Source organism: Lactuca serriola, chromosome 9 (genome assembly GCF_051521515.1).
Source record: "Lactuca serriola cultivar US96UC23 chromosome 9, Lser_US96UC23_V15, whole genome shotgun sequence".
NCBI lineage: Eukaryota > Viridiplantae > Streptophyta > Magnoliopsida > Asterales > Asteraceae > Lactuca > Lactuca serriola.
Window position 1 is genome coordinate 139,426,745 of NC_136416.1, and position 16,075 is coordinate 139,442,819.

At 36.1% G+C, this 16,075-nt stretch overlaps 1 protein-coding gene across 1 annotated transcript; it reads left to right on the top strand.

Moving 5' to 3' along the window:
* Positions 1–5,204: 5,204 nt before the first annotated feature.
* On the top strand, positions 5,205–9,723 carry LOC145073234 (aspartic proteinase-like). Its single transcript, XM_079019793.1, has 14 exons — positions 5,205–5,324; positions 6,165–6,521; positions 6,616–6,676; positions 6,871–6,965; positions 7,057–7,169; positions 7,264–7,432; positions 7,518–7,557; positions 7,633–7,697; positions 7,766–7,879; positions 8,140–8,204; positions 8,588–8,735; positions 8,870–8,989; positions 9,192–9,280; positions 9,396–9,723. Exons 2-14 carry the CDS (start codon positions 6,180–6,182, stop codon positions 9,478–9,480), a joined length of 1,506 nt encoding a protein of 501 aa, XP_078875919.1. The 5' UTR covers positions 5,205–5,324; positions 6,165–6,179; the 3' UTR covers positions 9,481–9,723.
* The last annotated feature ends 6,352 nt before the right edge of the window (positions 9,724–16,075 follow it).

Genomic DNA, 16,075 nt, shown 5'->3' on the forward strand with positions numbered 1-16,075 from the left:
ATTAGAACATGACATCCCGAGGTTTTGTTATATAATGAAAATACATTTATTTAAGAAATGCTTTATAAATTTTTATTATATTTTGTTTTGGGAACAAATTTCGCAACACCTTTTGGAAGATTACTCTAATTTTATTTTAAAAGCATAAACTAAATCGGTCTTTTCTAGTTGGGGATGTCACAACTCATCAATGTGAGATTCCACATTTCTCAAATCAAAGATGATTTCTACCATTAATGCGAATAATTTGTATTTATGAATAACTATTATTCAAGTTCAAAAATTCCTTGTTGAAACTAGTGCCAATAATTGTTACATCAGGATATGGTTCTTGAGCCATGTCAAGTTCCATATGACTCTGACTTGCTTTATCACTAGAAGCTTGATTTCTGTTGACTCAACATTCAAAATAATTCGAAATTGTTCAATCTTCTTATTATTGCATCAGGATTATCACTAGTTGTTGAATTTCCTTTCGAACTGTCTTAGATTTCATTGAATTAGTAATATATAGGACGTCCTCGCATTTTAGACTCTAAGGTATTAGGATCTCGGGTTGAGGGTTATGTGGAGGACTTCTTTGGTTGTTCTTATTTGATTGGGGCTTGGAAGTTTGAGACACGACCCATAGGCCTGGTAGGGCTAGTTATGTCTTGCTGGTTTAGTGTGCAATATGTTATGTTGTGAGTATTTTTATTGGTTGGTGGATCGGGGGTAAGCTCGAGTGCCTTCATTGGATCGTGGATCGGGGGTAAGACTAAGTGTTGTTATTGTTTATTGGATCGGGGATAAGCCCGAGTGCTGATATTGGTTAGTAGATCGGGGGTAAACCCAAGTGCTGTTAGTGGTTAGTACATCGGGGTAAGCTTGAGTTCGTCAATGAATAATATAACAGGGTTGTTAAAGCCGAATAGAAGTATGGTTTAGTTTAGTATATGATCGTTTGGCTATCTTTCTTTGGTGCATTGTATGCAGGGTTAGCGATGACGACAGTCGGCCGTAAGTTCCATGATCCATCTTTTGTAGGGAAGAGGTTGGCCATGAAGGTCTCGTATCGATCATATCTACGGATTTCAGTCAACATAGTTGATATGAAGGTTGGTTAGTCTTATCTGCTCGGTGTTGCTAGGATGCTCGGTGGTGTAATGCTAGCATAGGTTGCATTTTTCCTTCTTTAAATACATGTTGGGAGGCGCAAGTCAGGGGGTCTTGGTCGGGCCAGACCTGCAAGTATTGGTCAACTTAGGTGACAATCAGGGTGGCTCTGCCTACCTGAAGGTTCAATATGATTTTGGGGTAAGTATATCATGGACTAAGAAGTGGATTCTCTCTTACAGATTAAGGATGTTGTGTGGAGTGGTGTTATTTTTCAGGTCGTTTGTTTCTCGCTAAAGTCTGTAGAGGTGTTGGGAGGTGGTCGACTGATCAATAGATGTCATAGTATTTGAGATTCAGACCGCTAGAGTCTCTACTCGAATTGGCCCATGAGCCTAGTTTTGGAACGTTGGATGTTGATGGTTGTAAGTATTGGCATTCAAGTGACCTCTGCCCACATGAAAAGAGCCGGCTTTGAAAGACCTAAAAGGGGTTACTCCGATAGTGGAAGAGAGAAACGATTTTAAGGATAAAATCTTAAGTTGTGGAGAACTCTAACACCTAGTTTCCAGAATAGACCGGTTTAAGGCATCAAGGACTCAAACGCATGGTTTTTTAGTAAAAATATGTGTCATGACGTGAGCAACCAATTTATGAAATGTGTGTCGGAGTTTTAGCTCACGACGTGAGACCTAGGTAGTCACAATGTGTGATGGGCTACAACCCGAACCAATGATATTTTAGGATTTCATTCGTATTTCAATCCCATCAACTTCATTTTATGGTTCATTATCAGCCTCCTTCATCCTTAAACACAGAAATACCCTAAACCTAGCCTTTCATTGTGATTCATGGCCTTTTGGAGCATTTGGTGGTTTGAAGAAGAAGGGAAGAAGGAGAAAAATGTGCTATATTGGTGGAGTTTGCAAAGAAACATCATCATCATCATCTCATTTTCTTTCTGGACCTTTGTAAGTGTCAAAGGCTCAAGCTTTATTGCCTTATGTTGATAAATCTAGACTTTTATGAATTATTATCAATGTTTGGGTTAGCAAGGAGGTTAGGATTCCATAAAGTTGGGAACTTTATGGGTGTAGATGTAGTGGATCTGAAGTTTGGTGGAGTTGAGCTCATGTTTGAGGTTTTGACCACCTTTTGTTTTTCATAAGTGACCTAATTTGAGCTCAAGTCTTGCATTGGGAACACAAGACCTTAAGTCATCGACTTTTATGGCCTTTGGGGTTTAAGGAAGATTTTTGGAGGAGTTGGATTCATTACTTAATGGATTAAGGGCTTAATCCATCAAGACTGGTTCTCAGACAGTTCTCACGACATAAGGAGATGCCTGTCACATTGTGAGGATTGAAAAGTCTTGATTATTCTGCCCTTTAGCTTGTCACGATGTGACCAATGGATTATCACATCGTGAGGATCAGTTGAACTGTTGACCGTTGACTTTTGTTGACAGTTGACTTTTTGAACAGTTTGACTTGGAGTCAAACTTGAAGGATTTGGGATGTTGATTAAGTCTATGCCACGTTCTGGTGCTAGAAAGGGAGCACGTCGTAGTGTATCTGGGTTCGTCGATTCGGGTGAGTTTCCTAACTGTACCCGTGGGTCAAAGGCACCAATGTCGGCCCACTAGTTTCGGTTATTGTTTAGTAGAATGCTCTAGGGGTTGTATGTAGACACATATCATAGACTGATGAGTCCTGATTTAGGCTTTCTTGCTATCCCACTAGTTTTGGTTATTGTTTAGTAGAATGCTCTAGGGGCTGTATGTAGACACGTAGGATAGAATCAGGACTCCTGATCTATGCTTTCTTACATGTTCCTGTTTGGTTTCGGCTCTAGAGTAGGATCATATCTTCGGATATCTATCTCACCTCAGGATACATATGGCTATGTATTCCTTGGAGATTTGGTTATGTATACTTGTGTATAGGATGTTGGTATGTTGTAGCGATCTGCTAGACGTGTGTGTGTATAACTGTATATATATATATATATATATATATATATATATATATATATATATATATAGGTAATCACCGTAGTAACGAAGAACTCTACCAACTTCAACTCACTTCCAATCACCTACAGGAAGATACTAGAGTCAATACCTAATCACAGGTCATAGTCACGTGCAACAATAACTACCTCACAGGAAATGACGATTAGGGTTCTATATAAAATGAGGATTAAAGTTAAGTAAGGACACTTAACCCATTAAGGACTTAACCACCTAAGGGTAGGATTGATTAAGGTTTGACCACGCCATTCTCGGGTATAATAATAATCTAAGCAACAACCCAAATACGTGCCCCGATCATTGTCTAAAATAGGGCTTCCCGATTATAGGGTTTCCACATAAAATGATAACCAGGGTTAGTGTTCCACACTTAACCCCTTAAAGACTTAATTCAATAAGTCCAATATTGTATTAAGTTAATCCTAGGGCATTATTGAGTACACTTAAAGTCCAATTAACAATTTAACAGGGGTCCCGACAAAACTCTAAAACTAGGTTTTTCTTGACATTAGGGTTTTCTAAACCCTAATTAGGGTTTCCAACCCAAACATGTGCCACTCGGTCTCCGGTTAGATGCTTAGGTCATTTAATGTTTAGTAAGCCGGGCACCACCCATTGCCACCTCAGGCAGTGGTGGATGATGGCGGTCCATGGCGGCAACCACCCACTCACAGCAGTGGTGGTGGTTCTCGAGTGATAAATCCAACAACCCATACACACCTAAAAACCCTACATCATATATGCACACACTAGTACCAAAAAAGAACACAAAATTCCCAATACATCCACCAAGATGGTGGCAGCCACCACCTCACGGTGGTGATGGTGGGTTTTCTTTGGTCTATCCGGCCAAGCAACATCCACACGACACCATACACTGAAACATGCACACACATATGCCAAAACACACGCAAACATAACCACCCTTGTAGTGGCATGCGACAGTCAAAGAAGCGATGGCAAAACAGGACAACGGCTCGGAGTGACGGCGACGGCGGGATGCGATGAAGCAACAAAAGAAGCGAAGAAGGTGGAAGGGGGGTTGCGCCTTTACCGGATAGAGGAAACAACGTCCACGATCTCCATTCTTCCGACCTCCCCACTGTTACGATGTCGGTCTCGTCGATCCTTGTCTTCGTCGGCAGCAACAACGAAGGTGGTTGCTCGCTGCTTCACAACGATGACAAACGAGATGGCGGCGGTTGGAGATTGGAGGGATAAGGGTGGCGGCTGGAGAAGATATTAGGGTTAGGGTTTGGGTTTGTTTAAATGAGAGGCCAAGGGAGGATGGGGTTGATGGATTTTAGTCCCACCTCCAACTTTCAAAGTTAAGTCTATTTTATTCACTTTTAGCCCCTACCACCAAAACATTTTCAAATTAAGTCCAATAGTTACCAAACAGCCCCCAGCTTCCACAATTCTATTCATAACTAGTCATAAAGTTACACTTTAACCCTGATTTCCAAAATTTACTACATTTAACTCCTTACACTAATACTCTGATAAATTATTATAGATTTGGGGCTGACATAAAAATATAAAAATACATCTCGAGGTAGCGGCGATGACTCCGACAAACTGTGTTGGATTTCATCTTCGTCTCCGACGAGACGTGTTGGATTTCATCTCCGGCTCCGACAGTTCCTCTCCGTAGAGAAGGCAGGGGCTCCAACGTTAAGTTGTCAGCAAAAGACGAGAGAAAGAAGAATGAGAGATTGAGAAGAGTTAAGAAGTAAGGGTATGAGTGTTGGATTGGTACCGTAAATTGGGTTTTGTTTAGTTTTTAATTAAAAAATAATAATAAAATGAAAAGAATAAAAAATAATTTTAAATCGACCAAATTCATGAGAAATTTGAGTAAATTAGAAACTTTTTGAACTCCTTCTAATTTGCAGTCTAGTATAAAAAAACTACAAAGAGTGAGGAAGTAAATCCCAATTTAAGAGTTAGGTTTGAATGAGAGATATTGTTGGCTGATTTCGTTACGGAAAGTCGGAAACTGCCTAGAAGGTGCCGCTTGTCCTTTTGTATAGTTACTATTATATTATTATTATTTTTTTTCGGAGCACAATATCTCATCCAAACTCTTCATCCTGAATCCTATTTATTGAACTTGTTGCCTCCACGGAAAAAAGCAGGTATCGTACCACCTCTCACCAGCTACCCCTTCACTGCTCTTCTCTCTGATATTTTTGTGGTAGGTACTCTCATCGACTCTTTTTTTTCACTTTTCCTTCAACTATCTTCAAAGAAATCTGTGCCTTTTTGTTGCTGCTTATACTTTGTATCGACTCATAGTTACCAGTATTAGATTATGAGTTTCTCATGGCTTTGTAGTTTTAGTGCTTAGATTCACTTTGTTTCGTAATAGTTTGATCTGTTCATCAGTTTACTAATAGTTGATCTGTTCATCAGTTTACTTGTCCTTCAAATTTGTTTTCAGGTAATTTAGTTGGATTATTTTTGGTTACTAACTTCATACGCTACCTATATGTTTGACTTTATCATGTGGATAAAAATTCTGGCTCGATCTCTCTTTCTTTTTAAGTGAATCCTTTGATTCCTTTTCAAAATTTGCAGTTTTAATTGAATACTTTGATTTCCATTGAAAAAATTTTCTGGCTCATTTTTTAAACTAATTCAATGCTAAAATCAACTTTTTCCTTTAGATCATGTAAGTTGACTTTTGTGTCACGAGGTTCTTTAGGTTCATTTCACGCCTTTTGTGTTTTTAGTTCGACGTACTCCTGAATTAAACCGACTGAATATGGTGATATTTTTGACGCTATTTAATGTATGGAACGTAATACAACAAGGTGAAGATTATTGACGTCAAGTTTGTCACAAAATCTATACTAACTTTTACCATTAGATTTTAACTTTCTGCTGCCAATATTTATCTGTTGTGACGCTAAAGTTTGCTGCTTGAAATAATCGAATAAACCCCTGGAATAATTGCAGGTTCTCCTGATTTTAATTTAATTCTACTATACTAAATTACTAATTCATACGCCTTTGTTTCCCACGCTTTTGTCAGGACACTGTTTTGACTATGGGGAATCGATATCTTTGTTTGGCTTTATGTTTATGTGCTTTGATACCCTCTATGCTTGATGCTGCTTCCGATGGGTTACTGAGAATCAACATGAAGAAACGACCTTTGGATGTTAATAGCATCAAGGCTGCTAGAAAAGAAAGCAAATATGTTAATGGTCTTAAGAACACGCCACATGGTTTAAGTGATGGTAATGAGGATGTTGTCCCTCTAGTCAACTACTTGGATGCCCAATACTATGGCGAGATCAGTATTGGTTCTCCACCTCAGACATTCACTGTCATATTTGATACTGGCAGTTCCAATCTCTGGGTTCCATCATCCAAGTGCATATTTTCTGTATGTTTTTTCATCTCATCTCATTTGGTAATTTATGGATCTTTATTACAATTTCTTTACTTTATAGTTTATACCTTCAACTGTTTATATGTAGATTGCATGCTACTTCCACAACCGGTTTAAGGGAACAAAGTCAAGCACTTACACAAAAATTGGTAAAGACATTCGCCATTCTCAGTTTTTCAAGATGTTTTGCTTACAGTTTCTTTACTTTAAGTTATCATCTATGTCTGAAACATCATGGTTTTGTTTCCAGTAGTTACAATATCACTAAATGGTGACCAAGTTTTAAGTTTTGCACATGTTGCACCAAAGTTTTAAGTTTTGCATATGCTTAATGCTTAATCAGGGGACAATTTGCAAATAAACTATGGATCTGGATCAATTTCTGGATTCTCCAGTAAAGACACTGTTCAAGTTGGTGATATTTGTGTTGAAGATCAAGTAAGTCTTTTTCGATCCATGACTTCATAAGTCATGTAACTCGATTCTTTCTCATTGATCATGTATAACATTAACATGCATTTTGTTTCAGGATTTCATTGAAGTTACTAAAGAAGGGAGTCTTGCATTTGTAATTGGAAAATTTGATGGGATTTTTGGACTTGGGTTCAAGGAAATTTCAGTTGGAGACTTGCAGCCAGTCTGGTAATAACTCATCTGAATTTGGAGCAACTCTTTTTCTCACTTTCTGTTGTGACTTTAAATCTTTAATCAATCTTCTTCTAATTAAAATTTACAGGTACAATATGGTTGAACAAGGCCTAGTAAAAGAACAGGTATTCTCTTTTTGGCTAAACAGAAATGAAGCTGATGAAGAAGGAGGTGAACTTGTCTTTGGTGGTGTTGATCCCAAACACTTCATAGGGGAACACTCATACGTACCTGTGACTAGAAAGGGTTACTGGCAGGTGTGTATTTATAAATCACCAAACTGTGAAAAAGACTTAATTGCCCTCCTCATCCTCATCATTGTGTTTTACATATGTCTTGCAGTTCAATATGGGAGATTTCCTTATTGGAAACCAATCTACAGGTACTTTGAATCAATACGTTTAATACTTATTTCATCATTGTTTTGTTTCTTAAAATCCTTTTTTTTTTCCTACAGGATTCTGTGAGGGTGGTTGTGCTGCTATTGTGGATTCTGGAACATCCTTGCTTGCTGGTCCAACTGTATGTATCTCAGGGATTTCAAGTTTTTCATTTTTATTTTTTGAATCTAATTAGTTTTTAAATTTCAGGCTGTTGTCACGGAGATTAACTATGCAATTGGGGGTGAAGGAGTACTCAGCAGTGAATGCAAAACACTTGTGACTGAATATGGAGATATGATCTGGGATCTCCTTGTTTCTGGGGTTCGTGTTTCTTTTTCCTGATTAACTGGATAAATGATGTTTAAAATTATTTCAGAAAATGAAAAATGTGTAATACTTAATGGGAAAAAAAACCTTCTTTCCATCGCTCTTTGTGCATTATGTCAAAAAGTAACACCTATATATTGCTTTATGGTGTTAAATCATGTCCCAATTTTGTCCATTAAGTAAAACAAGAAACAAAATGAAGAATTCTTTAACCACTTCATTATAATCTTTTATGCTGATAATACGACTTTCAGGTAACACCTGGAAAAGTTTGTTCAGAGGCTGGTTTATGTTTCTCTGATGGACGTCAGTCTGTGAGGTATAAATTTTGTAACAGTTTTTTAAATTAAATATATTGATAAAGTGCATTTAAATATATAAACTCAAATGATTTTACAGTTATGTAAAATGTATGGCAATTTAAATACTATCTTGCTATAACTACTAGTTTCTTGATACAATTATTTTGGAAAGATTGAAAATTTTCCACCAAGTTGATGAAATTGGGTCAATTCCAAATTGACCTATTAAAAGAATGTGAGTCAACTATCAACTATTAGCTGGTAATCAAGCAGTAGAAGCTGAATTCCTACATGCAATGACATACTTCTATTGATTTGTTTAGTAATTATAGCACACTAATTTCATTTCTTCATATTACAATATTGTCCTTATGATGGTGGAATTTTACTTTTGTTGCAGTTCAAATATTGAAACAGTGGTTGGGAAAGAGAATGATGGACTTGGGGATACAGTGTTATGTGAAGCTTGTGAAATGGCTGTTGTTTGGATGCAAAACCAGCTCAGACAATCAGCAACCAAGGAAGCCGTGCTAAGCTATGTGAATAAGGTGACTCTCAATTATTGTTATTATATTCCCATTATACACACACACACACACACATATATATATATATATATATATATATATATATATATATATATATACATATAACTAAATGTATAATTGACAATGTTGAATAGCTTTGTGAGAGCATACCAAGCCCAGCTGGAGAATCAGTAATCGATTGCAATACCCTCCATAAGATGCCAAATGTTTCATTCACCATTGGGGAAAAACTCTATACCCTCACTCCAGAACAGGTATGAATTCTTCATAAAATCCACCCAATTATAGCATTGAATTTCAAATTTTCTTATATCTGAAAAATTTACCTGATTATAGCAATGAAAATTGGTTTGTAATAGGAATAAATAAGTATGATGTTATAATAAACAAATCAAAGAAAGTACATTGCTATTTCTTGCGTTTAAGCCAATTAATGTTTTACGTCTTTGATGTCAGTATATTCTGAAAACCGGAGAAGGTGCGGCTACTGTTTGCATCAGTGGTTTTATGGCATTGGATATGCCGCCTCCAACAGGCCCTCTTTGGTATGTGCAATTTTCATACTGAATATCAACTGAACTCGTATATAATACAAGTATTTTAGGTATAAATATTACAATTTTAGGTATTTAATGGGGTGTGATGCTATGTTGGGTGCAGGATTTTGGGAGATGTGTTCATGGGTGTTTACCACACTGTGTTTGACTATGGAAATCTGCAGTTGGGATTTGCTAAATCAGCATAATTTACTGTCTGAGTAGCTTGGAAAAAAAAACTTTAAGCCTCTCATGTAAATATATAATATGATGGATGTATCGTATACTTAAATATTTTTACTGTGGTAACGAATACGTTAGGAGGAGGGGTTGTATTGTATGATGTTATTTCTCGCTCATTTGCGACCCTTGATGGTTGCATATGATATGGGTAAGTTATTATCTAAAACTGAACTTGAGAAAAACAATTGTGGTTCTTTTGTTTATTACAATAGGTCTTCGTCTTTGCTCTTACATAATATGAGTGCTTGAGTTGGATCTAGCTTGATGCCAACAGGATAAAAATTAGTATTTCTTTATGCCTACCATGCTTGTATAGAAAATGTGATGTTTTTTTTTCTTAGTCCCATCATAAAAAATAGATTTATAAAAGCCTGTTTAATCTTTTGTGAGGTGTAATATACATAACCTTCCTTGAAATGCATCTAACATCTCAACTTTGAACCAACAATACTGAAAGATCAAAGATGAACCCACGTTTGATTGACCGTACTTTGTTTACTCAGAGTACTAGATGTGTCAAAAATGTATAATTTGTATACAAGGTTATGTTGATGATATTATGGTTGGTTTTATCATCTAGTTTTTATTGACTACATTATATTTGGTTTTATCATCGAGTTTTTATGTTTGGACTTTTATGATATTTCTCATGACTATGGTAGTGAATTGTTTAATTTTTAGGTTTACAAGTAAAACGTCTATTTAGTTTTATAAATCAGTTAATGTATTTGACAAAGTTAAAGAATTAGTGCATTTTATCGATGAAAACTCCCATGCCAGCTTCTGTAAGTTGTATGATGACCATAATGGCGAGGATGTGAATCCTTTTGTGTATAAGGGCATGATTGGCTCTTTTTTGTACTTAACTGAAGGTAGAACCACAAAAGACTAATCTTAATGCATTAAAAAGAATTTTCTGGTACTTAAAGGGCAACTACGGTTTGGTATTTGGTATTCCAAAGACAAACTTTATCTGATTGCCTATTTTTATTTAGACTCAGATTATTCAGACAACTTTTTAGATAGGAAAAATACTATAGAAGGATGACAAATGTTAGGTGGAAGATCGAGAAGTTGGTATAACAAGAAACAAACATAGGTTGTTTGTTCCAAAACATAATCAAAATATCTTGTTACAGGAAGGTGTTGCTCACAAATCCTATAGATCCACAATAAATTATTGTGTTACGGTTTCAAACTATCTAAGACATATTTGTTATGTGATAACACAAGTGCCATATCCATCACATACAAACGTATCTTGCACTCGAAGACAAAGCACATTGAGATCATACACCACCTTATAAGATAAAAAGCACATTGAGATCATACACACTTTATAAGATAAAATATGTAAAAATGTAAGATAAAGATAAATGATTCCAACTGATGATCAATTATCAAATATGCTCACAAAATCTGGGATGGATCTAAAGCTTAACCATGTAACATGTAATCAAGAATGATAAACCTCAAACTTTGTAAAGAAAAAGATAAATAAAACTTGCATAGCTAAACTGATTACCAGTTTTCTATTTTACATCAATCTTGGAAAGTACACAATTTCAATCGGTCATTATATTATTAATTATGTCATGCATCAGTTTTTCAGCGTCAATAAGTTTTCTCAAACCGATCTTTAGACTAAATTGTTAGATCATCGGGTATGAACAACCAGTTATAACATCATTTTGGTGTCATCTCATATGTCACATCATCAATGGTGTTAGAACACAAAATGGAGAAATGGTCACATGTTAATAGCATGTTATAACACCAATTTTTTTTTTTTTTTCCATTTTATAATTTCTTTTTTTATTAAAACAAATATATTTTAAATAAAACATGATATCTAAATAAAACATAATGTTTAAATTACACTTCCTCCTTTAGCACTCCAAAAGCACGTTCCACATCCTTACGTGTTCCTTCTTGTCTTCTCTTGAATAATTTATCTCTTTCTTCAACCGGGTGTCGGAATGCCTTCACAAATCTGGAATACGGATGATATATTCCATCTGTAAGGCAATACCCAAATTTGTATTCGTTTCCTTTCACTGTGAAAGAAGCATCCATGGCCTTTTCATTCAAAAGATCGTCGAATATTGACGACTAATCAAGAACATCGACGTCGTTGTTGGAACCCGCAACCTCGAAAAATGCATGCCAAATCCGTAAATCTTGGGAAGCAACAACCTCTAAAACCAACGAAGGCGGTCCTTGATGGCCACTTGCATGCTGCCCTTTCCATGCTGCCCTTTCCATGCTACTGGACAATTTTTCTATTTCCAGCACGTGCAATCAATGCTTCCAATCATTCCGGGAAACCCATGTCTTTCTTCATGTGTTGCATAAAGCTCTTGCGTATCATGCAACGAAGGTTTCCGCAAATATACGTCTCCGAATGTTTCAACAACACCTTTTGACAATCTATACAAGCTTTCCCGTACAATTCTTTCGGACATTCTCATATAGTCATCCATGGTATCGGGTGACTCCCCCATAGTCATCAAACGAATGGCCGCAACACATTTCTGCAATGTTGTAAATCCTCACCTACCTCTAGCATCATGTCTCGGTTGAAAAAATGTAATACCTAAACATATATTAACTATGGTTTAAATATATACTACATTTGTATTAAAATCAAAAAAACATGTAGTACATTTATATTTTGAGATTTAAAAAAATGATACATGCTTTACAAGACGTTGGCGATCCGTAGGAACACATTCCTACTCAAACGAAATCTTGTTTTGAAGTCCTTCGACCCGTATACACAATTGTCTGCAAAGTAATCGCGATATAGACGTTCGTGTCTTTCCTCACAATTCTATTTAACAACGCACATCTTGTTAGTAGCGAGACTAAGTCTGGTTGTAGCACTCGTTGGTGTAATAATGATACATCATATTGAAGAATATATCGTCATTGTCATCATCGGACGAGTCGAAAGGACCCATAATTTTTTGAAGATAATTGAAATTGTAGAGAGAAAGAGAGGAATTGTGTGAAAAAATTGTAAATAGATAGTATGTATTTATAGGTAAAAAAGTAATTATTTTTTTTAAAGTTAATTTTTTTTTATTAAATTTGACCGTTTGACAACGGTTTAATTGATGGAAAAGTTGAAATCAATTCGTTTCATCCGGTTAAAACGACAACAAGATGCAACTACAACGAGAAGGAGGGAGGGGGCTCCCTCTTTACAACACCGTTTTTGATGGTATATGTAGGATATAGCGACGTTATTAGACCCATACCGTATGCTCTTAGTCTTGAAACCTTATCCGTTTTTCTTTGAAACGTATCAAGTTTCAACATGAAATCATTTAAAGTGACACATTTCGTTTATGTACTCACATCGGCTATTTTTTGCTAGTTTTCAATAATCATCAAATTGGTGTCAAACTTTTCAAACATTTTTTATTTAATAATTCTTTTAAATTTATTTATGATTAATTTTTTAAATAGTTTAAACATATCTTCGAACATTCTTTATATTTAATCTGTAAAATAAAACTAAAAAAAGGAGAGGAATGATGACACCTAAAATATTTTCTATCGATCACCACAAAAATCATGGGGGCACTGAGGGAGGGGCAAAGTGTGAAGTTGCATATGACCCAATTTTTTTATTTTATATATATATATATATATATATATATATATATATATATATATATATATATATAACTTAAAATAATGATAGAGACCTTTTCTTTTTCTAGCCCGTCCAGGGCATTTGGGGATATTTAAATCCTTAGAACTGACCCTGATAGAAATTGTTTCATAATCATAATTATCAAACTTTTGTTCTTAAATCTTGATCATTATCATACCTACAAACTTGCGACACTCCGTCCTTTTTCTTGAAATCCTAGTTCAGTTAAATTCCAAAAACATTTTCAATCACCATGAACTATGTTACAACGCACTATTTTGTATCCTGGTTGATCTTCACAAAGATTAAACTTGATGCAATGATAAATAACCAAACTTCTCTCCAAACACATTTTCAGACTCATTTGAAGTTCCCAAGAAATTCACACATCCCAATTCCATTAACATGATCAAGATCCGTTGAAACCCCTATTTGTAACACTCCTTGTATCTGTTATTTAAAATAGTATTTTAAAACAAAGATTTGACATTATTGTTTCAACTTTCTTCAAGAATATCAAAGTAATGATGGACAACATGTTATGGTTTCTCAAAACTTCGTTGGAGGTCCAGGTTTAGGTTTTAATGCTTTTGACATGTACCCGACATATGAGGAATACAACGAGTCATTTCAGATTAAGTATGCAGTCCTTGTCTAGTGTTATGATCAAAGGTTCTCCAACAATCCATAACAGAATACTCAACATTTGTCTCAAAATACCTACCATAAGCAATAATACCAACCTTACCCCCAATAGACCAAAATTCCAACTATTGCTACTCAACCCACTCCATAATTCAAACCAAAATTTCCTGCTCTGGAAAAGGGATATTCATCTAACACAGAACATGGAGGTGAAACAATTGTCCTTCATAAAAAATAGGTTGAACCACTTCATCTGTGATTATAAGTAAAAAAGTAAACAATGATTCATATTACTTGGAACATAAGAAAGAAAAAGCTTTTGTTGCTAGAGAAGAAGAACTATAACACTTGAATTTGGTAAGCATCATGTTTATCCTCTTTATCTAAAGTTTGCAACTTTGGTCCTTAAGCTAGTACGCGGGGCGTACAGGGTGGTACAGTTAGCGAACTAGCCCAAAGATGATCGCGCCATTGGTCCACGTACGTTGGGCGTACATTGTGTACACATGGCGTACATTGTGTACACATGATGTATATGTGATTAATGAAACCCTAATTTCTAGGGTATTTCACCTTATTTAAGCCTTATGATAGCCTCATTTGGTCATGTTTAGATAGCCTCCATCTCCCCTTGTCCAGAAATCGAAACCCTAGTGAGTTCTTGAGAGTCTTGAGCCATAAAGTGTGTTTGTTGGTGCTTTGTGAAGGAGAAGAAGAAGTGGACCATTTGGAGTTGTGCTTGGAGCTTGAGGATACGGTATTAGTTCATCATTTGCTAACCTTTTGAGGTAAAAAGCTCCCATATTGCTAATCTATGATGCTAGATCTAGTTATGTTCCATTTTTTTTTTGCTTTGAGTCCTTGGAGTGATTATTGAGCTTCTTGATTCACTACAGAAGTGATTGATGGTAGATCTAGGGTTCTTTTGGTCCCTTTGTCCATAAAAATGCATGCTTTGAGTTCTTTTGAGCTATCGAACCCCATTAAGCCATGCATGCACATAAAGTTGCCAACTTTACGTGATAAGCCACCTTAAGGAAGTCAGATTTAAGAGTTGGGTTGAAGTCTTAACCGACTAAGAGCTTAATGATGGAAGTTGGCCTAGGGAGTACACTGAGCGTGCAAGTTGGTACGCTGCGCGTACAAGCCCCAAAGCGTGTACACTAAGTGTACGAGCTGACCACGCCTTGCGTACTCAACAATGGGCTTTGGAGTTTTGGGCTTTTTGGTATTGGCCCCTTGTTGGAACTTAGGAGTCTAGGGATTTGTTAGGCTATCAAAATTCTATTTTTGAGATGATGCTATTTTATTGGACTCTTTTGGTTAAAGGAACATGAAGGGATTTGGGCTCAATTTGGAAAATTAGGCCATATTTGGGCTTTGGATGATCATTTTGGAATTTGGGCGTTTTGGACAGTTGGTTTGGGCCTTGGCCTTGGGCCAAGTTAGGTAAAGGGTAAAAAGGTTTTTTTACCCTAATTTGGAATCTTAGTGTGTGTTAGGATCCAATTATTAATTGGATGTTATTTTATGATTGACAGCATGGGGATTTTAGCGGGCTAGCAGCCAAAGATTTATCTATAAGATTCAACAGTCTGAGGTGAGTTTCTGTCACACCACCAAACCGAGATGGCGAAAACATTCGGGGGCGGAGGACGTCATGTATAGTATCATAACAATGCACAATAGTAAAACAAGCAACAATATCCATTGCGTTAATAATATAGTTAATACATGTGTGTTCTTTGTATAGTTGTATGACACCAAAATGTATAGTGAAAATAGAAGACGAGTCTTGAACATGCTTCATCTTCTCAAAACCTGATCCAGTGTACCTGTCTACTGGCTCCCTGAGAATACAAGTTAATTTAAAAAAAAAGCATCAACATTTAAGTTGGTGAGTTCATAAGTTTTTAGTGTCAAAGTCTTTATATTTGTTTCATGAAAATGTTAGTGTATTTCCCAGAAAATCCTATGTTAGGTCATAATTGTATGGTTTGGGCTAGGCAACTATATGTATAGGTCATGGTAGGGTTTTGGTCGAATTTGGTGTTTGCGGTCATCTAGTTCATGGTTGTTTGGTGTTCACGACCGTGAACCTGTGTGCAGTTGGTCATGTTCATATAAATAGGGTCTAACATGTTAGTGAACAATAGTAGTCGAGTTCATGGTCTTTGTGTGTGTTTCTCATGGTGTACCTGGCGTTTGATCTATAAAATGTGTGCATTACTTGATTAATTCCTTCTTCTACT

Bases quoted from the DNA above. Each gene is read 5' to 3' on its own strand.
- LOC145073234 (XM_079019793.1), top strand. From the start codon at position 6,180: ATGGGGAATCGATATCTTTGTTTGGCTTTATGTTTATGTGCTTTGATA. The intron at 7,558-7,632 runs GTACTTTGAATC...TTTTTCCTACAG, and splicing joins TATTGGAAACCAATCTACAG to GATTCTGTGAGGGTGGTTGT. The intron at 7,880-8,139 runs GTTCGTGTTTCT...TACGACTTTCAG, and splicing joins GGGATCTCCTTGTTTCTGGG to GTAACACCTGGAAAAGTTTG.